Source organism: Chrysochloris asiatica, unplaced genomic scaffold, assembly GCF_000296735.1.
Source record: "Chrysochloris asiatica unplaced genomic scaffold, ChrAsi1.0 scaffold00003, whole genome shotgun sequence".
Lineage (NCBI taxonomy): Eukaryota > Metazoa > Chordata > Mammalia > Afrosoricida > Chrysochloridae > Chrysochloris > Chrysochloris asiatica.
The window spans coordinates 21854136-21877318 of record NW_006408521.1 but is presented as its reverse complement, the minus strand read 5'-3'; the positions used below and the strand labels follow the sequence as shown (position 1 = coordinate 21877318).

General features: G+C 41.6%; 1 protein-coding gene across 1 annotated transcript in view; it reads left to right on the top strand.

Annotated features, from left to right (window-relative positions):
• Positions 1 to 23183, top strand: part of BLNK (B-cell linker) — a 91278-nt gene that overhangs the window by 4187 nt on the left and 63908 nt on the right. Inside the window, exon 2 of the mRNA XM_006831187.1 lies at positions 21625 to 21690. Within this exon, the coding sequence (XP_006831250.1) occupies positions 21625 to 21690 (66 nt within the window). The remainder of the gene's footprint in view (positions 1 to 21624; positions 21691 to 23183) is intronic.

Genomic DNA, 23183 nt, shown 5'->3' with positions numbered 1-23183 from the left:
CAATAGTCTCTGCTGCTACTTCCTGTAGACTAGGAGAGCTTTGAGTGGGAACCCTGTGGGAGAAAGGTGATATACAGCTATTAAGAAATCCAGTGACCAAAGTAGACATACTATGTTTATCTGGGAGCAGCCTGTCTCTCTGAAGATACATGGGGTTGAAATTTACCCAAAGATACTTAGGTGAAAGACCAAGGAAAGAAGGGAAGGGAGCCAATGAGCTCTTTTTAGCCACCATTGAATTCATAGATGAAGATTCTGCGCAGTGTCTGTGAGCCACAAATTGGGAACTACGTCTCCATTCGTGGAGCTAGTCTCTGCCTCAGGTGTCACCTCTTACTGGATCTCTCAGTTGCCAGTGGTGGGCTTTGGAAATGCGACCTTTTAAAAAATGATCTGTTCCTAGTCCATTGTGAGACAATCCTATATCCCCCCCATGAGACGACTCTAGATTATACTGATTTGATTCAGATCTCAGGAAACTGTTAGCCTGATGCTCTTATGGATATTAGGAAAGGAGGTGTTTTTGAGGGAGCCAGGCTGGTTTGGGGCTGCTGACGGTCGTAATGTCAGATGCTTAATGTGGGTGATCCGAGATCCTGCCTCTGAAATAAAGCGGCTACAGTGCTTTTGTGAACTATAGATATAGTCTTGCAAGGAAAAGCTTTTGAGACTACTTAACCAAGACCCATTTCTAGAAGAGCAGTAAGAGACTCTGCCAGTCACGCTGTGTCCCTGGATCTGTGATTAGTTTATCAGGCTCCCCCACCCCTTAAATATTACTTGGTGGACATTACTTCTTTAAGACCACCTTACTTCTACTTGTAGTATTGGGTGTTTGTGTTTCAGCACTGAGCGATAACCTTAACTTTCCTATTCCAGGTTCTTGCTTGGTTTCCTAGGCCTTCAGGGCACATAATTAGACTGTAAGCAGATGGTATGCCTCTTATTTCAGAAATGGACCCCACCTGCTGATTAGGTAGAATCTCAGACCCCTTCCAAGTCCTTGCCTCTAGATCAAGGGAAGGGTGAACCCCAAAGTGTGACCCTGGCTGCTGTGTCAAGGTACCAGTACTGTCTTCAGGGCAAGCAGAGTGCTGGGCATTGAGGTTGGGTCTCGGGAATTGGCTGGCCTGCTGTGGAAACACTCCCTGCATTATACCTCACAGCTAGAAGATGAGCCTCCTCATTGGCTCCTTTATTGCCCCTCCCCAGTTCTCCATTTAAAAAGGAAGCAAGTTTGTCTTCCTTCTCCTGCCTCTTCCCTAGTTTGACAACTGAGGGCTGTCTGCTTCCCAAGGAGCTCCTCCCACAAGGCCCTGCTCCTCCTTCCTGTCTTGCTTTCACCTCTCCAGAAAGGGGCTTTTATCTAGGCTTAGTTTTCAGTTTCCTTTGACAGCACTATAGTCTGCCATCATTGTTGTTACTGTTAAATGCCATTCAGTTGGTTCAAACCCATAGAGACCCTGTATAGGATTTCTGAGGAACAACTGGTTGGTTTGAACCCTGGCCTTGTGGTTAACATTTCAGTTCTTATCCCACAGACTGTATAGTCTTGTTGTTAAGTGCTATCGAGTCGGTTCTGAATCATAGTCACCCTGTATACGGTTTCCAAGGAGTGGCTGGTGAGTTTGACCTGCCGACCTTGTAGACAAGTGTTTAATTTACAGTGCCACACCAAGACTCCTAGACACCCCACAAAAGACCATTTCCCTTCAGTCTAGCACAGATATTTTTAATGCTTATTTTGAAAGCAAAGTGAGGAACATGTTATGCTTACCGACTGAGCCACACTTTTCTACTGACCACTTTCCTGAGGAAGAATCATTTACCCAGGGAAGTCCCTGCCTCCCCGCAGGCTAACTGGGGGCCTCACACCTACTCCAGAGTGTGTCCCTCCCACAATGTAGGGAACACCAACAGAGGCCACAGAGCCCGTGCAACTGCACAGGAACCCAAATTCAGAAGGACTCTGTGGTTGGGTCAATGCCCTGCTGTTACCTTCTTGAATGTCTTAATAATTCTTTAATAAGGGGCCTTGCATTTTCATTTTACACTGGGCCCTGGAAATCACATAGCTGGTTATGGCTACACACTCCATAGCAGTCCCTGCCATGCCCACTTCCCCTGCAATCTGTAAGGACAAGGAGCATGAATGGAGAAGTGCCACCACATCATAGAACAGGGATGGGGAACTTTTTCTCTGCTAAAATTTACAATATCATTCCTGAGCCATACTTAAAAATTAACCTGCTATATTTGGTCAAACATTTAATTAATTCACTCCTAATATGATGGCTATTGATTCTTACAAAGGAGCTCTGGTAGCGTAGTGGTTACGAATCGGGCTGTGAGCCGCAAGGTCAGCAGTTCGAAACTACCAGCTGTTCCACGGGAGAAAGATGAGGCTTTCTGCTCCATAAAGATTTACAGTCTCGGAAACCCTGTACAGGGTCACTATGAGTCGGAACCGACTCCACTGCACATAACAACAACAACAACAACAATATGATGGCTACTGGAGTCCTGGTGTGATGCTGTGGGTTAATGCACTGGACTGCAAGTTCTGTTTGAACCACAGATCAGCAGTTCAAGCTCACCAGTCACTTCTCAGAAACCCTTTACAGGGTTGCTATGGGTCGGAACGGATTAGACAGCTCTTAACAATAACAACAACAACAATGTGATGACTTGGCACTGTGGGCTAATGTGTCAGACTGCAAAGTCATTTGAACTGCAAGGTCGGTGGTTCAAGCTCACCAGCTGCTCTTTGGAAACCCTGTACAGGGTCGCTATGGGTCGGAATCAACTCACGGCACTTAACAACAGCAACAACAACCCTTGTCATAGAAATTCACCTTAAGGACCTTAGAGGTCATCCTCTCCAATTTATTTATTTTTCAAACAAGAAAGCTGAGGCCAGAGAGATTAAGTCACCAACAAAGCCCAGTCTAGAGTTAGACCTCCAAGTGTATCTGTGTTATTTACTGGCCAACACTTTACAACAACAACATAATGTCCTAAGGAGCTCTTGTAGCGTAGTGGTTAACGAGTCGGGCTGCTAATCTCACGGTCAGCAGTTTAAAACTACCAGTGGTCCCGCAGGAGAGAGATGAGGCTTTCTGCTCCCATAAAGATTTACAGCCGCGGAAAACCTATGCAGGATCATTATGAATTGGAACCGACTTTGTGACACATACCACTATCACAATGTTCCTGGTGTGGCACTGTGGGTTAGACAGAAAGGTCGGGTTGAACCGCAAAGTCTGCAGTTCAAGCTCACCAGCTGCTCCTTGTGAATCCTATACAGGGTCGCTAGGAAACAGAACCGACTCAACAGCACTTAATATAACAACGTAATGTTACAAGGGAGGTGCACTGGACTTTGAACTACACTGTCAGCGGTTTGAGCCCACCAGCTGCTCTGCAAGAGAAGGATGAGGCTTTCTACTTAGATTTCACAAAGATTTAAAGCCTCAGAAACCCTATACATGATCACTGTGAGCCAGAACAAACTCAATGGCACTTAATAACAACATAATGTTCTTAAGTAAGCCCTGTGGTGCATAGTTAGAGCAGTTAGCTGCTAACCAAACAGTCACTAGTGTGAACCCATTAATTGCTCTGTGGGAGAAATATGTGGCAGTCTGCAGCCTGGGAAACCCTATGGGACAGTTCTACCCTGTCCTAAAGGGTCACTATAAATAAAAACCAACTCTACAACAGTGGGTTTGATTTGTATTTATTTGTTTTTAAGCATTCCAGTTAATTTTGTTTCCTATACTTTTCCTAGATATTTCTTTTTAAGTAAAAGGCAGCCTAGTTCCTAGTCAGACACCTCAGCGAAATCCTACAGAATTTGTACCATCAGTATTCCAGCCCATTACATTGTTTTCAAGTCCAAACTTGGATTTCACGCTGACTCAAGCCATGTTTGGCATCATTCTCCTATATATTTTTCAAGGAATGTTCCCACGGTAGTTCCTGTCACCTGCTAGTGAGGTGTAATTATCAAAAGCAAAACTTATTCTACACAAAGGTTTAGCATACGGCAGCAATGTGGTATTGTTTAAGAGGTACCTCTGAAAGGTGTGTTTACTGTCCTGGAAAGAATATGGACTTTGGAACCAGGCAGACTTGGGTGTGAATTCTTGTCTGCAAATATCAATAATATATACTAATGTTATATATCATATAGCAAATCAGTTGCCATCAAGTCAGTTCTAACTCATGGTGACACCCTGAGTATCAGTATAATTGTGCTTCCGAGGGTATTTTATTGCTCAGGTTTTGGAAGCCTGCTTCTCTTCTTAGGTGTCTCTGAATGGACTCAAATCACCAACATTTCAGTTAGCAGTTAAGGCCGTTCACCATTCCCACATCCTAGGCTAACCACAAGGTCCACAGCTCAAACCCACCAGCTGCTCCTCGGAAACTCCATACAAGGTCACTACGAGTCAGAACTGACTTGACAGCATGTAACAACATCAACAGGGGCAAATTATCAGGAGGGACCAGTCCCTGGAAAAGAACGTTATGCTTGACAAAGCAAAGTATAGTAAAGAAAGAGGAAGACCGTCCAATGGATCAAGCATAACAACAGTTATGAGAAAGAATGGCATAGGACCAGGCAGTGTTTCATTCTATTGTGCATAGGATCACTGTGAGTTGGAACCTACTTAAGGTACCTAGGAACAATAACAAGGGACTTCATCTTGTAATTGTTAATTATCATAAATCAGCTCCAACTCATGATGCCCTTAATGAATGTCCTATTCCCAAACTTTCCTCCTGGGCTTTCCTGTGTGCCAAATTGTGACATTAGAGAAGCTTCCAGATGGCTAAGGCAGTGTCCCAGGATGGACACTGAGGACAACCTCTTACCAAGATCAAAGCAAAAGCTATTTTTTGGAAATGTCTCAAAACTCAAATAATCTGGGGCTTCTGGGGCAAGATGGCAGAGTAGGCAGACTCACTGAGTTCCTTCCACAACAAAGGCAATGGAATCTCTTAACCTTCAATCTTAAACTGAAACTATCCCCTGAAGTTATCTTTGAACCAAAAATTGTTTAGCTTAATTAGAAAAGAATCACTGTCTTAAGCATTGTGTCCTTTTAAAGAATTATCTACGTGAGGTCATATTGGTGACAGCAACTTTAAAAAGTTAGATGAGAAGCCTAAAGGCTAGTGAGTTTCACGATGGTGAAACAGTTTGTAAAAGGAGATCAAGAAAATAACACAACTAGAGGAATGTAATCAGTGTCACTGAATTTTACAGGTAGAAATTGTTGAATTAATGTATGTGATGATACCTTTACCAAAAACAATTTTAAAAAGTGGTGCTTTAAAACTCAGCATTCAATGAGATGACATGAAGTTAACTGAGTAAACTTTTTCAGTACATAAAAAACACATTCCTCAAAATCTGTCTTTTCTCTCCTAAAAACATTTTTCCTTTAGTTGTACAAATGGGTGCCCAATCAAGTACATTACAATAGTGCACTGTACCATGCAGACAGACCCAAGACTCAATTTTCCCCAGAAATTTTTTTTCCTATTCATTTAAAAAAAAATTTTTCATTGTGATTTGGGTGTAAGTTTACAAAGCAAATTGGTTGTCCACACAATCATTCACATTAATGGTTTTCCCTTCAACAATTCATTTGGTATTTTGACATTGATTGCGATCCCCACAGGGTAATAGTACTCTTCCTATTTCCTCTCTGTGTTTACCATTTCCATTCATCCTTCTTCCCTAACCTTTCTTGCCTTCTAAGCTCTATCCCTGGGCAACTGCTGCCCTTTTAATCTTGAAATTTGATTGTTCAAAGGAGGACAGATTGGTCTGTCTATTGTTTGGCTGAAAGTTGAGCCTCAGGTGTGAGTTCAGTTCCAGGCTTGAAGGGGGTACCCAAGAGCAAAGACATCAGTTTGAAGACTAAGGTGTGCCTGACCCAAGCCATGGTATTTTCAATAGCCTCATATGCATTTGAAAGTTGAACAATGAATAAGGAAGACCATAGACGAATTGATGCATTTGCGTTATGGTGTTGGAGAAGAATTTTAAAAGTACCATGGACTGCCAGAAGAACAAACAAATCTGTGTTGGAAAAAGTACAACCAGAATGCTCCTTACAGGTCAAGATGACCAGACCTTGTCTCTCATACTTTGGACATATTACCAAGAGGGGCCAGTCCCTGGAGAAGGACATCATACTTGGTAAAGTGGAGGATCAGTGAAAAAGTGGGAGACCCTCCTGTGAGAAGGATTGGCACAGTGGCAGCAGCAATGAGCTCAAGCTTTTTTAAAGAATCATACTCAGATTTTGTAAAGAATTGATGGTCATAGTAGGATCATCCCCACTCTTATTGGGCCAACTCTGCCCAATTTCTGTCTGCCCAAAAATTGATTGTCCCAGATCTGTGGTTTAGATCTGCAGAAAACTAGCACAGAATATTGGCAAATTTGAGTTTAAAAAAGAAATGGTAGGGTATGAACTGTCTGGAGTAACTTACAAATTACTTTCTACAGTTAATGAGGTTGATGGGGTAGTTAATAAAACATGACTCTGGTGTTAAATGCATGCATGTTAGGTTGATACAGTCCTTTCACTTCAGGATTAGGTGTCACATTGGAGGTGACAGGAAAGGATGCACGGGCTTATGGTGCACAGAGCCCCCTCCAGCTACTCTGTTTAGCTGTCTACTTCTAAGCGTGTTCCACCTCAGAGAGTCCTTGCCCCCTCCCACCGCATTTCTTTCCTTTTCCCTTCCTTCCAATCTGTGCCTTCTTCTCTCTTCTCTGCCCATCCTTTCCAAAGACTAAATAAAACAGGCTCTCTCTCCTAGGCATCCATATACTCTCTAGCAATAAATTGGACCTTGGTACTTGTAGCAGGGCAGTGTGGGGGTCCAAGTGGGTCCCTAATAAAGACTCTGTCATCTCCAGTGACAGAGAGGAAGGTGCCCAAAGAAGCCTGTGATGAAACCTGTCACCTGACCTGTGAGGGAGCCAAATCATAGCAAGTTAGCTGGTACCAAGGCGATGGACTTGAACTGTCCAATTTTGAATCTTAGCTCTGACATTTACTAGTTGCAGGATCTGGGGCAAATTGCTTAATCTCTCTGAGCCAAATTTTCTTATCTATAAAAATAGGGACAATAATAGAACCTACCTCAAAAGATCTATGAGTCAGAATTTATTTGATAGCAGTGGGTATTTTTTTAGCCATGTTATTTTATTTTTCCTACTTCACAAGGTACTTGTGAGGGTTAGATAAGTTAACACAAAATGCCTGGCATACAATAAGTGCTCAATAAATGTGGCCCTGATATTGCTCTTGTTCCTGTTGATTTCCCCGGAAAACCACTGGCATCTTGGACTTGGACTTGTAAACATGGCTCTGGCTGTGGCTCAGGAAAGTGGAAAACACAGTCCTTGCCACAGAAAAGCTTATTCTCTAGCAGGAGATTTGAGCCCTGTGTGAAAAGGGGAAGACCAGGATGTGATAGAAAGAGCTGGGAGGGCTCCCCAGTAACTTAACACTGGGGCAACCACAGAATCTCCCTGGAACGCCGGCTTTTCCTGGCAGTAAGAGGAGACTGGCCCAGGATATTCCTAAAGTCTCTCTCACCATCTTTAATTACAAAGAGCCCTGGTAGTGCAGTGGTTAAAAACCCAAAGGTCAGCAGTTCGAAGCTCCCAGCAATTCTGTGGGAGAAAGACCTGGTGATCTGCTCCCATAGGCTAATAGCCTAGAAAACTCTATGGGGCAGTTCACCTCTTCCCTGCAGGGTTGCTATGAGTCACAATGGACTTAAAGGCACACAACAGCGACAAGAGTCTTTAATTATAGGTTAAATTGGGAGCTGGGTTTTCAAAACTGTGTGATCTTGGTAAACATGATGAGGTCTCTGGGCTTCAGTGAAATTGGAGGTGGGGTGGGTATGAATTCAACTGTAAGAAGCTTATTCAGTTATCATGCTGTAGTTGGGACTGTCAAAATTCTGGGCCAGCTCCACTGGGACTTACCAGCTAGCAGAAAACAGCCTCAGGTGCTGAATTCGCAAATCTAAATATAACATCAGCAATGCCACCAGAGGAAGTGAGTGAGGGGCAGGCCTGGAAGAGGCTGTGGAGAGGGCAGAGGGGACGTTGTATGACATGCAAATAATCAGTCACTAGGAAGTAGCATTCTCTTTCATAATGACAGTTTGGCAGCCGAAGACTGACTTTGAGGCCAATTATCCTAAAGGGCCACAATTCAAATGGGGCGTCTCCTCCAGCCTGTCTGCATCTTCTCTCCTCTGGCTTCACACAGGGTGAAGAGGTGGCAGAAGGAGCCTCTGTCTTGAAGAAAGAGAGGACAGGATTTGTGTTGAGCTTAGTTATGTATCCAGAATGTGCCTCATGCAATGGACATTCACTGAATATCTGTGGAATAAATGAAAGAAATAAATGTTCTTTGTAAAACAACAAAGGCCTAACATATTCCCCCGGGGTCAGGACATTGAACTTTTAGGGGGAGGGTCCAAAAAAAAAAACACTCCAAAAAACAGCAATCAGTAAAGCAAGATAAATAACATTTTTATATAATATATTTTAGAACACCAAATTGATGCAAAAAAAAAAAAAAATCTATGATAAATAGAATATCAGTATTTTCAATTAAGGCAGGATGCATATTGCTAACTTATTTTGCTTCAGGCTCCAATATGACCCACAGGACTCTGCATTCCAGCAGAGTCCTCTTTGAGGGCCTTTGGCCGAGGTCCTAGAGGACATTCCTGATGGGATTCCATTGCTTCTACTGTCTCACTGTCATAGGCTAGGGCTGGGGCCCAGCAGAATTGCCACCCCTGTCCCCATGCCCAGGCCTTCCTCCATGCTGCCACTTTAAATCAGGACACTCCCCTGAGTAAAGGTCTCCAACGGCTTCCCTTGGCCTACAGACAAGGCATTTGATTACTTGTCCCTTGCCCAGGCCAGCCTTATCTTTTGGCCACACTTTTTCCCCATACCGCTCATTTCTGCCACACTCGCCTTTTCTCTAGATGCTGAGCATCTCAGACAATTCCACCTCTGTCCCTTTGCACTTGCTATTCCCACTAACTGGGTGCTGTTCCCCACTTGTTTGTCTGGTGAATTTCTATTTTCCCATCAAGATCCAGCTCCCAGATCACATCTTAGAAGCTCAAGCTTTCCACTCCCTTACCAGGTTCCCATAGCTCTCTAAGAAGCTTTCACTGTTTACTTGACTGTGCCACATGAAGTTTTAGAAATTAGTATGCATTACTTTTATTTAACAGAAACAGCAAACTATTTCCACTTTAAAAAAACAAACAAATGATAAAATATTTCACATGAAACAATAGCTCAAAATGTTTTATTAGACACTGGAGATTAAATGGCCCATAAGTAACATTGCTTAAAGTGCTATGAATCAGAATATATAAAAACAGAATTGAGAGCTGCAAGGACCTTAGTGAGCACCCATATAATCCAATCTTTGACACTCTAGGATGTGCACTGAACTGCTAACCACAAGGCTTTCAGTTCAAACCCACCAGCTGCTCCTCAGAAACTGTATACAGGGTTGCTGTGAGTTGGAACCAACTTGATGGAACTTAACAACAATAATAAAGAACTATGAATTAGGATATATAAAAACAGAATTAAGAGCTGTGAAGACCTGAGTGAGTGTCCATATAATCCATCTTCTCATTTTATAAATGAGTTTTGTTGATGAGAATTGCTCAGGTTTGCAGAACCAGTAAGCAGTAAGGATTAAAGTAGAATCTACTTCTCTGTAGTCTGCCCTCAATGCTCCTTTCTGAAGTGACCTCCCTGCCTGTGCCCAGGAAATGGCCCAGAAGGAAGAAGAATGACTCGAGCTGGACCTTGGGATGGGAATAATTGTGGATTCAGAACAGTGGGTTAATTAGACCTAAAATATTTGCTTGGGTTCCCATTGTGAAAGCCTTTGAATGCTGAGCCAGTGAGTTTGAACTTTATCCTGCAAGATACTAGGAGACATCAAAAACTATTCAAAAGGGGAGTGACACAAAAGGGCAATTTAAGAAAACAAATGTGGGGTCTTGGTTGTTCAGTGGTTAAAGCACTGGACTGCTAACCAAAAGATCAGTGGTTTGACCCCACCAGCCACTCCATAGTTACAGTCTGCTTCCATAAAGATTTACGGCCTTGGGAACCCTCTGAGGCAGGTCTACTCTGTTCTGTGGGGCTGTTTTGAGTTGGAATCAACTCAGTGGCAGTGAGTTCATCTTAATAGATTGGGGAAAGGGAGAGACTGAAGGTTGGGAGGCACGCTAGGAGGTTACTAGAATAGTAGATTGTCCATTAGATTACAATGGCAGTAGCTGAAGGAGTAGAAAGGAAGGGACAAACACAGGTAAGATTTATCTAAAGACAAAGTAACATAATTGGTAAAAGGAGATGAAGAGTCAAAGGGAGAAAAAGGGAGAAAGAAAACTCAGAAGTTTCAAGTCTGAATATCAAAGGACACCAGAGTATAAGCTCCATCTTCCCCCTTATCTACATTTGTGAATTTTCTATATATAGTTGTATCAAAAAAAAATTTTTTTTACACGTCTGGTGAATATAGATGGGGATATGATTCTCATGATTCAGTAATGAGTAATTGTTATCATGATTACTCACGACTGTCACAACTGTAAAGGTAGAAGTTTTTTATTCTTTATTTTATTTTATTTTTTAATTTATGGTTTTTATTGTTGATTGAGTGAGAGTTTACAGGGCACATCATCAGTTTCACATTCAACCATTCAAATAACTTGTTTCATTACATTGATTATAATCCCCTCCATATGCCATGAGTTAACAGTATTTCTCTCTATCCACTTTAGCTTTTTAAAAAACACACAAACAAAAAAACCCACTCAGGCATATATAATAATTTACATCTCCAAAGGGCACATTCTGCAAGTCTGCTTCTGGCCACCAGCTCTTAGTCCTTCTCTTCTTAGTTGATGAATCTAGAGTCCTCCATGCCTCCATCTCTGCCTCCATCTCTGGTGCTGCTGCTTCTCTGGATAAGGTCCCACATTCTATTTGTGTGTTCCTCTCTTGATGGTCCTAGGGTCCTCTGTTTCTGGACTGTAAGATTAATCACCCCCCTTTTTTTGTTAGTTGTATTTTTTGTTAGTTTAATGAAATAAAATAGATCATAAAAATAATGAATGGCATCTTAAAAAGACACCCAATGAAATAACATGAAATCACTTAAGCACCCCAAAAAAGAGGAAGTCACCTGAAGAATTTATAGTATAGTGGTTATGAGTTGGGCTGCTAACCTCAAGGTCAGCAGTTCAAAACTATTAGTTGTTCCGTGGGAGAAAGATGAGGCTTTCTGCTCCCATAAAGATTTACAACCTCAGAAACTCTATGCAGGGTCACTGTGAGTCGGAACCGACGCCACAGCACACCAGTACCACCACCAGTGATGATCATTATACACAGCAGTCAAGAGCATACTTTAGTGTATTCTTTGCTTCTCTATTCAAGGGAGCTTCAAAAAGTTTTTGGGGGAAATTTCATTATCTTTTCATTCCATTTCCATGAATCATTGGCCAAGACAATGTCAGACTTAATTCAATAGGCACTGGGACCAGCTGTAGATTCTTAAAGAGGGATTGTTGTTGTTGTTGTTAGGTGCCATCGAGTTGGTACCAACCCATAGTGACCCTATGTACAGCAGAACGCAACACTGCCCGATCCTGGGCCAACTTCACTACTGTTGCCACGCTTGAGTCCATTGATACTGCCACTTGACCAATCCATCTCGTTGGGGGTCTTCCTCTTTTTCTCTGACCCTCCACCTTACCAAACATGATATCCTTCTCCAGTGACTGGTCCCTCATGACAATATGTCCAAAGTATGAGAGACGAAGTTTGGCCATCTTGGCTTTCAAGGAACACTCTGGCCTCACTTCCTCCAAAACAGATCTACTAGTTCTTTCGGCAGCCCATGGCACCTTCAATGTTCTCCTCCAAGACCATAACTCAAATGCATCAATTCTTCTACTTTCTTCCTTATTCACTGTCCAGCTTTCACATGCATATGAGGTTATTGAAAATACCATGGCTTGGGTCAGGAGCACCTTAGTCCTCAAGCTGACATCTTTGCTCTTCAACACTTTAAAAAGGTCTTGTGCAACAGATTTGCCTAATGCAATACATCATTTGATTTCATGACTGCTGCTTCTGTGAGTGTTGATAGTTGATCCAAGAAGAATGAAGTCCTTGACAACTTCCATCTTTTCTTCATTGATAAGAATGTTGTTTATTGGTCCAGTGGTGAGGATTTTTGTTTTCTTGACATTGAGATGTAATCCATACCAAAGGCTGTTCTCTTTGATCTTCACCAGTAAGTATTTTAGGTCCTCTTTACTTTCAGCAAGCAAGGTTGTATCATTTGCATATCACAGGTTATTAATGAGTCTCCCTCCAATCCTGATGCCATGTTTTTCTTCATAGAACCCAGCTTCTCGGATTATTTGTTCAGCATACAGGTTGAATAAGTATGGTGAAAGAATACAACCTTGTCGCATACCTTTTTTCATTTTAAACCATTCAGTGTTCCCATGTTCTGTTCGAACAACTGCCTTTTGGTCCAGGTATAGATTCCTCATGAGAATAATTAAGTGTTCCAGAATACTCATACTTCACAATGTTGTCCATGGCTTGTCATGATCCACGCAATCAAAAGCCATTGCATAGTCAATAAAGCACAGGTAAACATCTTTCTGATATTCTCTGCTTTCAGCCAAGATCCATCGGACATCAGCAATGATATCCCTCATTCCATGACCTCTTCTGAATTCAGCTTGGACTTCTGGAAGTTTTCTGTCAATGTATGCTTGTAGCCATTTCTGTATTACCTTTAGTAAAACTTTACTCGCATGGGATATCAAAGAAATTGTCTGATGATTTCCGCATTCCATTGGGTCACCTCTCTTTGGAATGGGCACAAATATGGACCTCTTCCAATCAGTCGGCCAGATAGTTGTCTTCCAAATTTCTTGGCAGAGATGAGTGAGTGGCTCCTGTGCCGCCTCTCTTTCTTTGAAAGATTTCAATTTGTTTTCCATCAATTCCTGGTTCCTGGTTCTTTGCCAATTCCTTCAATGCACCTTGGACTTCCTCCCTGAGTATCATTGGCTCTTGATCATATGGTACCTCTTGAAATGGTTGAACATTAACCATTTGCTTTTGGTACAGTGACTGTGTGTATTCCTTCCATCTTTCTTGATGCTTTCCGCATCATTCAATAATTTGCCCAGAGAATCTTTCAATAACGAAAGTCGAGACTTGAATTTTTCCTTCAGTTTCCCCAGCTTGAGAAATGCTGAGCATGTTCTTCCTTTTTGGTTTTCTGATTCCAGATCTTTGCACATTTTGTTGTAATATTTGGCTTTATCTTCTCGAGCTGATCTCTGAAATTTTCTGTCCAGCTCCTGTACCTCCCCATTTCTTCCATTTGCTTTAGCATCTCTATGCTGGAGAGCAAGTTTCAGAGTCTCTCCTGACATCCATTTTTACCTTTTCCTTCTTTCTTGTCTTCTTAATGATTTTTTGCTTTTTTCATGTATGATGATCTTGAGGTCACCCCACAACTCCTCTGGTTTTCAATCTTTATTGTTAAATGTATCAAATTTGTTCTTCAGATGATCTCTAAATTCAGGTGGGATATATTCAAGGTCATATTTTGGCTTTTGTGGACTCGTTTTCATTTTCTTCAGCTTCAGTTTGAATTTGCATATGAGTAAAGATTAGCCTGGTAAAATCTGGGTTTTATAAATATTAGTCAGGTCCTAACAAGAACGCTGGGTGGCACAGATGGTTAAGTACTCCACTACTAGCTGAAAGGTTGGCTTTTCAAATCGACCAAAGCACCTTGGAAGAGATCTGATAATGTGTTTCTGAAAGGTCATAGCCTTGAAAATGCTGTGAAGCAGTTCAATTCTACTTATGCAGGATTGTGAGGAGTTGGAATCAACTTGACTGGCAACTAACCACAAAAACAACAAACATTCCCAGCATGCATTGCAGGAACACAGCCTGTTTCTGATGTCAAGGGGAAGGCTTTGTCTTGGCTCTTGGCTGAGAGAAGAGGACAAGCTCACCAGACACTGAAAGGATGAAACTCGAGAACAAGATTAGAGGTTCAAATGTGGAAGTGAAGGCAAAGGAAGGAGTCATCTGCTCCATTTGTTTGCAAAGATATCTTTAATTTGAGACCCCATTTAATCTGTTCCCAAGCACAGATTAAACAGAGATTTTCTCTGATTAACAATGCTTTGCATTCCACCCTTTCTAGAAAGACAGAAGTAGGAAAAAATATGTCACCCCTGCCTTTTCTCAGTCCTCTGTGAGTGAGCTAAGGAGCTAAAGGAGGGCAAGATGATTTCCGATCTGTTTTTTCCTACAAAACTTGAAAAAGTATATTTCTTTAGAGGATAACCAGTTGCTAAGATGCCTTTGAGTGGGTTTAAATTTCAATATTTCAGTCAGTCAGCATTAACCATTTGCCTCAGCCTGGTGGTGGTGGTTGTGTGTCAATGAGTCAGTTCTGACTAGTAACAGCCCTCCATAGGGTCCTTTATGGGAGCAGAAAGCCTCATTTTTTTCTTTCATGAAGCAATGGTTAGATTCGAACTGCTGACCTTTCGGCTACCAGTCCAGCTCACAATCCACTATGCTACTGGGTCCCCTTTTTCCTTCAACATACGGGTCCTGATATTTCACTGCTTCCTGTTATACTCACCTAGATCCGTTTTTTAGCTAATTAAAAGCCTCTCTGTTTGTAGAGGGAGGAAATGTGTAGATAAACATTGCCTGGTTAAAGTCCAAGGACACAAAACCAGATTGTGTGCCTGGAAGGAGCTCTGATAGCATAGTGGTTACGAATCTGGCTGCGAACCTTAAGGTCAGCAGTTCAAAACTACCAGCTATTCTGCAGGAGAAAGATGAGGCTTTCTGCTCCCATAAAGATTTACAGCCTCGGAAACCCTGTACAGGGTCGCTATGAACAGGGTCGCTATGAGTTGGAACCGACTCCACGGCACATAACAACAACAACAACATGTGTGGCTGGGGGGTAGAGAAGAGGTGTGTGCGGTGATGGTGGAATTATGCTCCCCTATGAAAATGATATATGAAATTTGATATATTAAGTGGAAAATGCACATTACAAAATATCATGTGTAATCATAATTTCAAAATACAAATATAAAATATACATATAGCTATTATATACATTTAGTAAAATAACTGTAAGACTATTCAATGAAGGTTAACAGGGAAGTTTAGAATTAAGAGTAGCATTTTTTGTACGATTTCTAAGTTTTGATACAATGAACATGTGTTACATATGTTTGTTATAAGTACCAACATATCAGTTGTGACCCATAGTGACCCTGAATAGGGTTTCCAAGGAGCAGCTGGTGAGTTTGAACTATCAACCTCATAGTTTGCAGTCGAGTGCTTATCCCACAGTGTCATACCAAGGTTCCATATGTAGTCAGAAATAAAGGCACAACATTTAAGATGTACAAGTATAACTTATATGACTGGTCACTACTCCCCTATGATCCAATGAAAAAACAAGTCATATTACCTTTTGACAGATTGTTGTTGTTGTTGTTAAGTGCCGTCGAGTCGGTTCCGACCCATAGCGACCCTGTACAGGGTTTCCGAGGGTGTAAATCTTTACGGGAGTAGAAAGCCTCATCTTTCTCCCGCGGAGCAGCTGGTAGTTTCGAACCGCTGACATTAAGGTTCGCAGCCCGATTCGTAACCACTATGCTACCAGAGCTCCTTTTGACAGATTATAGTGACCAAATTTCCTACCCCTGGGATTCTGAGTGTCCCGGGGGCTGCTTACACACCCCACAGTGCCACACAGGCCATCCCTCCTCTCATATCCGTGTTCCACTCTTCCTAGTGCAGTTTTGTCTCTCACTGTGTACAGAGACACCCTCGAGGGCCCATCTGGATCTCCTTGGACTCCTTCTACCTTTGCTCACAGACCTTCTCTTATTTCCCCACAGTCCTAACAGAAACTTATTTGTGCATAATAAGACCTCCCACTGCTCTTCAGAAGACTTAATGACTAATTTCTTTTTAGAAGTGGTCCACCTTCTTCCTAATCTGTCTGAGTCTAGACACTGTCTACCATGGGTGAAACCTGTCTACCATGGGTGACCTTGATGGTATTTGAAATACTGGTGGTATAGGTTCTCACATCACAGTAACACAAAATCCTCTACAGTACAAGAAACTGACCCATGAGTGGTAGTAAAGTGGAAGGAAGATTAGAGAAAACGAGAAAGACCTTCAATGAGACGGGGAGACACAGTGGCTGCAAGCATGGGCTCAAATATGATCACTGTGAGGAGAGCACAGGAAGGGACAATGTTACATTCTGTGTACATAGGGTTGCTATGAACTGGCACCTAACAGCATCAAGATCAAAAAGACCTTATAATAGCAATAAGACCTTACTGAAATCTGGGGAATAACAGAGGGAAGTACAACACAGAGAATTATTTACCTAGAGTCCTGGTGTGGTGCTGTAGGATAAGCACTGGACTACAAGGTCGGTGGTTCAAACTCACCAGCTGCTCCTCAGAAACCCTATACAGGGTATCTGTGAGTTGGAACTGACTCAACAGCACTTAACAACAACAGTACTTGGTTCAGTGGCCCATGTCTTTTCTAATCCTCCCTGATTTGCTCCTAGCTACTGGCTATTTCAAGTGCCAGCACACTTCTGCACCAGGAGAATTCTTTCAGAAATCTACTCAGCCTGTCGGTCAGGAAAGAACAACTTCTGCAATCTAGGAGCTCTCAAGAAGACATGAAACATCACAGCACAAAGCTTAAGGCCTAGCTACTGCATTCTCATTTTCTTCATTTCCTGTTTCTAGATTGGTTTCTTTGCAGGGTGAGTGACAATTTGGACACAGCCTTCTCACTGACAAGGATGTGGTAGTGCCTTTGTTCAGCATTATTCCATTTTAGGACACCATATTTGAAATGGCAAAAGGATCCTGGCCATGTCATTCTGCTCCAGATGTGGCTGTGCCTTTTCAGAATGCGCATGTTCGTTCTGTAGGCCTTTCATCTCCCATCTGGGGATCCTGCAAACCATGACTGTAAGATAAGTTAAAGGAGACATGCATAAATCCACTGTCATTGAGTTGGTTCCAACTCATGGTGACTATCTTTGGACAGAGTAGCACTGCTCCTTTGGGTTTCCGAGAGTGTAATCATTTATGGGAGCAGATAGCCTCATCTTTCTCCCATGGAGCAGCTGGTGAGTTTAAACAATTGACCTTGTAGCCAGCCCACCATTCAACCCACCACACTACCAGAACCAGCAATAGTGTGCTCTGAATTGATACAGAGCAAAATTCAGAGTCCCACAAAAAAGCACATGCAAAATGATGTTTTCAAATTGACCACTCAGTTTATTTTTCTCATACTTGGTATTCAGGTTTATGAGGACTTTCCCCCAAGCAGGTATTACCTATTCATAGACAAATGGAAAACTGAAAGACCCACAAATGGAAAAAGACATGACCTACCACAGTAGTATTCAAAGAACATTTTCCTGACCATCTGAACCATAAAGGAACCAGTTAGAAAACTAAATGATTGCACCCTCCCCTGCTTCTCCCCTGCCTCCCCCTGCGTTCCCTCTTTCCTGGCTCCCAGACCTACCCCATCAGAAGCCCTGGAAGCAGCCCTGTGATTTGTGTTTGAATAGCCCTGCAGGTAATTAGGCTGCAGCTCAAGTGTGAGATTCAAAAGTAAGCTTCCACTTCTCTGAAGGCAAAAAAAAAAAAGTGGGTAATATTCAAATGATAATATTCTCAGTACATTATGGGACCCAAATCTCTAGAGATTTAGACTCAGTCAGGGTCATACTGTTATTGCTGTTGTAAAGTACTGTCGAGTTGGTTACGACTCAGTGACCTTATATAGGATTTCCACTGGGTGGTTGGTGAGTTCGAACTGAGCTTGCAGTCTAGCGCATTATCCCGCAGAACCACATATGTTGTTAAATAACAATCCCTTAAACAACTAGGTTCTTTTATGTTAAATTCAAGAGCTTTGAAGTATTTTAAAAATAAGAACGGAGAGAATATAAAGTTTGATTTGGTTTAGACTAGTAATAATTATTATAATCATTTGTATGATCACCGTTTCTAATGCCTAAATACCAGATTTTTTAAAATTACATATTAATATATTTTAAACATGCTGTTAAATGCCCTCAAGTTGGTTCTGACTAATAGTGACCCTATGGCGCTGCGGATTATTGTACGAACCGACTCGAAGGCACTAAACAATAACAAACAGGGTTTCCAAGGAGCAGCTAGTGAGTTTGAATCTCCGGCTTGTGGTTACGAATGGATATGAATCGGAGCCAACTAGATGGCACCAAAAAAACAACAATCGACTACTTGCAATAGGCCACTATGTTTGTTAGCTTTTCTGTTTACTATGTGTTCATAGTACTTGCTCAGTTTTCTATCGAATTGTTCATTCCTTTTTTTAACTGAGTTGTAAGATTTCTTTGTGAATTAAGATATGCAGTCCTTTTTATTCTTACTTGTTGCAGATATTTCTTCCACATGCCACTTATCTTTAAAATTTTGTGCACTCATTTTGTTTCAACTATTAATGCAATGAAATTCATTAATAATTTTCTTGTGGGCTACTGTGTACATCTAGTTTTTAAATGGCAGCTATTCCAGAGTCTACCCAGTTAAAAAAAAAAAAAATCTTGGACCTGATTTCAGTCTATAAACCCACTCCTCACTTACTGATATGATTTAGTTGCAAAGTTAGTTCATTTGACAACTGGCATTATACAAAAATATAGATTGACCGCATCAGATTGCACAATGGAGGATGACTACATCATTACAGAACTGCCAAGTCACTGAGTCAAAATGATACATGAACACTGACATCAGAGCCAGTGTTGTTTTGTCTTGTACCTCAGCAGCATTCATACTGGCAGATGTGCATCGTTTATGCACTAAACAGTTACATAGTGAATTGTTTATTATTATTGTAAATGCAAAACGTTGGATGAGGAGATAGTTGGTAAGTGAGGAGTAGGTATACTAGGAACTCCAGGTGTGGAGCTGTAGGATCAACACTGGACTGCGAACCATAAGGTCAGTGATTCAAACCCACCAGCTGCTCCTCAGAAACCTTGTACAGTGTCGCTATGAGTCAGAACCGACTCAACATTTAACAACAACAATAAAAGGTGTACTTTGTCCTTCCGAGGAGCACCTGTCCTTGCAATGTGGAGCCTCTAAAGACAGTATGTGACAGGCAGGGGAGCTCATGACAGGACTAGAGGATCCCAAGGGCATCCAGTTGTCATCTGATTTTTTTTTTTTTTTTGCAGCAACTGAGTTCCTTGGTAACATATATGGCCAAGGGTAAAAGCTCTGCCACCACAAAAATCCACTTTCATGGGGCAAAACCCTATTAGAATTGTTCATCCTTTGTGCTCAGATCTAGAAGCTAGCTGAGGAGCCCAAACTCTCTGCCATGTTGAGTTACAGTTTCTGGATTTTCCCCTGATAACAAAACTCCTGCAGAATGAGGATTACAATGCCCTCTTCCATCAGTGACATCCAGGCCAGAGGACCGCTCAACAGAAACAGCTTCTCTCCCACACTGCCCTCCCTCCCTCATGGCCCTGACTTGGAAACTAGCACTGGAGTAGGACAGAACAACTGCCTCTGGGCTTCTGCTGTTTAAAAGTCCTAATTTCAGGTGCTTCTTCATACAACAACAACAACAAAATCTTCATATTTTAGAATGAGGGAGGGCACAGAAGGAATTATTTGAGATGAGGCCAGAGAGTTGGGAATTTCCTATTTCTGTGGATCTCCCCCAACAGCTCCATCCCATCATACAGTCTTGATCTTTGCCCAAACAGAATTAATGTAGATAATGGGAACTTGCTGCAGTACAAAATTCAGATGGCACCATTGCTTTTAAAGAGTAGCTGCAAGTAGCCTAGGACCAGAGCACAACCTTATCTCGCTGCCATTGTTGGGTGCTCTGAAAAGCAGTCATTGGCCCCATCTCGCAATGCTTGTCACTATTAAGTTATTCTATGGCAGGAGCTGCGGTGTCTCAAATGCCTCATCTTTGGTGAGTATACAGCCCCTTGAACAGCTTCATGGCTGTGTCAACAAGTCTTCCATCCCAGAATGTTCTGTATAACCTTATTCCCATACCAATTTCTGTTTTATCATTTTTGATTGCATGGTTCATTACCAAAACAAAAAGTAGATTGATGTTAAGAATACACATGTCGACTTAAAATAAAATGAAAATAAGTTCTGGAACTAAGGGAGTGAGTACCAGGGACCACCTAGCTCTTTCTCTCACCTTTAGGGGATCTCTCTGTTTCTGTGCACATTTGCTCTGTCCCGAAACTATACACTATTCTACTTCTCCTCCTTCACCTTCCCCTTCTCCCTCCTTCACTCGTCTTCCTACTTTCTCTCCTCCTTTCCTCTATCCCTTGATTTTTCCATCTTTTTACACCTTATATTGCTTATTAGGTTATTGTTTGGAGTAACCATATCCCAATATAGTTTTTACAGTTAAATGTTGTCATTGTTGTTAAGTACTGTCTAGTAGGTTCCGACTTATAACAACTTTATAGGGTTTCCTTGTTCATGGGAGCAGAAAGCCTTGTCGTTCTCCTACTCAATTAAATGTGGTGGTGGTGGTTATGAACCATGGAGTTGATTCCAACTCATAGCATCCCTGTACATGGTTTCTGAGGCTGAAAATCTTTATGGGAACAGAAAGCCTCATTTTTCTCCTGTGGAACAGCTGGTAGTTTTGAACCATAAGGTTCGCAGCCCAATTCATAGCCACTACACTACCAGAACTCTTTCAATTAAATGTACTAGGAACAAAATTAAAATGGTTGTATTTAAATCAACGTTCTCTTCTCTTTACACCTCACATGTCTCCTCAGATTGGACTGATCTGGAAATCAGAATTCCTCTCTTCAAAGCCTGAGACTGACCTAGACATGCTAGTGGATGAAAACATGGCACATTCCTTCGGGAGTAGTATGTTATTCAAATGACAACTATCAGCTAAATTTATAACAGTATAATTCATACTATTTGGGGTTTTCTTGTAGGTTTTATTCCCCTTTTGTAGTCAAGAAGGGTAAAAACATTTAAAAAATCTAGTCTAGCTATCTAAAATTATTACTATATATATATATATATATATATATATATATATATATATATATATATATATATATATATATATATATATATATATATAGTAATGGAAGAGCTCTGGTAGCATAGTTGTTACGAATTGGGCTGTGAACCACAGGTCAGCAGTTCAAAACTACCAGCTGTTCTGCGGGAGAAAGATGAGGCTTTCTGCTCCTGTAAAGATTTACAGCCTCGGAAACCCCGTACAGGGTCACTATGAGTCGGAACTGACTCCACGGCACATAACAACAACAACACCAATTAATATGTCATGTTTAATTTTATTTCTTACAGGCAGTTTCAAAAGATGGTCCATGATATTAAGAACAATGAAGGTGGAATAATGAACAAAATTAAAAAGTAAGTTAAACTCCAGAGCACTTTATAAACCTTCTTATTATGGCAGCCTGTGCTAAGTAGAAGAATAGAAAGTTCTGTTACCCGAATAATGGGTTGTGATCTCTCTTACTCATGGCTAGAGTCCACAGTAGTTAGTTCCTCAGAAAACCTGGCAAGTCAGTGGAGTGGTGCTCAGGGCGTTTCGCTTCTTCCTTGCTTTGCAGGAAAGGTGAGGTATGCCTATTCAAGGTGCTCAGTAAACATTAGAGCAGAAAACTCAGTTTCTGTAACAATTTACTAAGACTAGCCAGGACACCCTTGGAAAACTCTAAGTGAGAATTTACTAGAACACAATTTGGCTGTCTTTAGGGGTCTATATGTTTTCCATAGTTTGATATCTGTTTTCTCAATGCTTGCCTTAGAATGTTTTCAGTTGGTGCTTGGAAAAGAAAAGCTACAATTGCTAATTTTCCTCTATACCTAAAACCTCTTGAGCTTTTGTTTTTGTTTTTTAAAGAAAATAAAAATTGGACATACGTGCACTTCTCACTCAAAATATAAGTCAAAGGAAATAGTATTTTTTTACAAGCTTAAGTTTTTCATTTCTGTTTTTAATGACTATTTCAAGGGACCCCTGGTGGTATGGTTAAGCATTGGCTGCTAACCCACCTAGTTTTGTGGGAGAAGGACATACCCATCTGTTCCCGGAAAGATGTCAAATACAGCATAAAAAACCCTATTGGGCAGTTCTACTATGTCTCGTGAAATCCCTCTAAGTCAAAAGCAACACCACAGTACCTAAAAACAACAATACATGTTCACCAGGAAGGGAAAAAGAGTCAGAATTGTATGAAGTCAAAATCTTCTACTTCCTCATGCCCCATCCTAACTCAGTTTCCAGATACAGCTGACGTGCCCATTGTCATGAGACAATGTGTATTAACATATAGATTACACACACACCAAAATTACAAAAACAAACCCTTTGTAATCAAGTTGATTCTGACTCCTAGAGACCCTATAGGACAGAGTAAAACTGCCCCATAGGATTTACAGGGTGGTAGCTCCATTTGCAAAGCACTGAACTGAGAACCACAAGGTCCGTGGTTCTGGTCCACCAGTAGCTCTGAGGAAGAAAGATGAGGCTTTCTGCTCCTGAAAAGATTGAAAAGCCTCAGAAACCCTATACAGGGTCGCAGTGTGAGTCAGAACCAACTCAAAAGCACTAATAACAATCTTCATGGGGAGTCCTGGTGTGGCACTGTAGAAAAAGCAATGGACTGTTAACCAAAAGGTCGGCAGTTCAAACTCACCAACTGCTCCTTAGAAACCCTATATAGAGTCACTATGAGTCAGAACTGACTCAAGGGCACTTAACAAGAATCTTTATGAGGACAGACTGACACATCTTTTGCCCATGGAGCAGCTGGTAAATTCAAACAGCTGACCTTTGGGTTAGCAGCTGAGCACTAAACCACTTTGCCATGAGGACTCACACACACACACACACACAC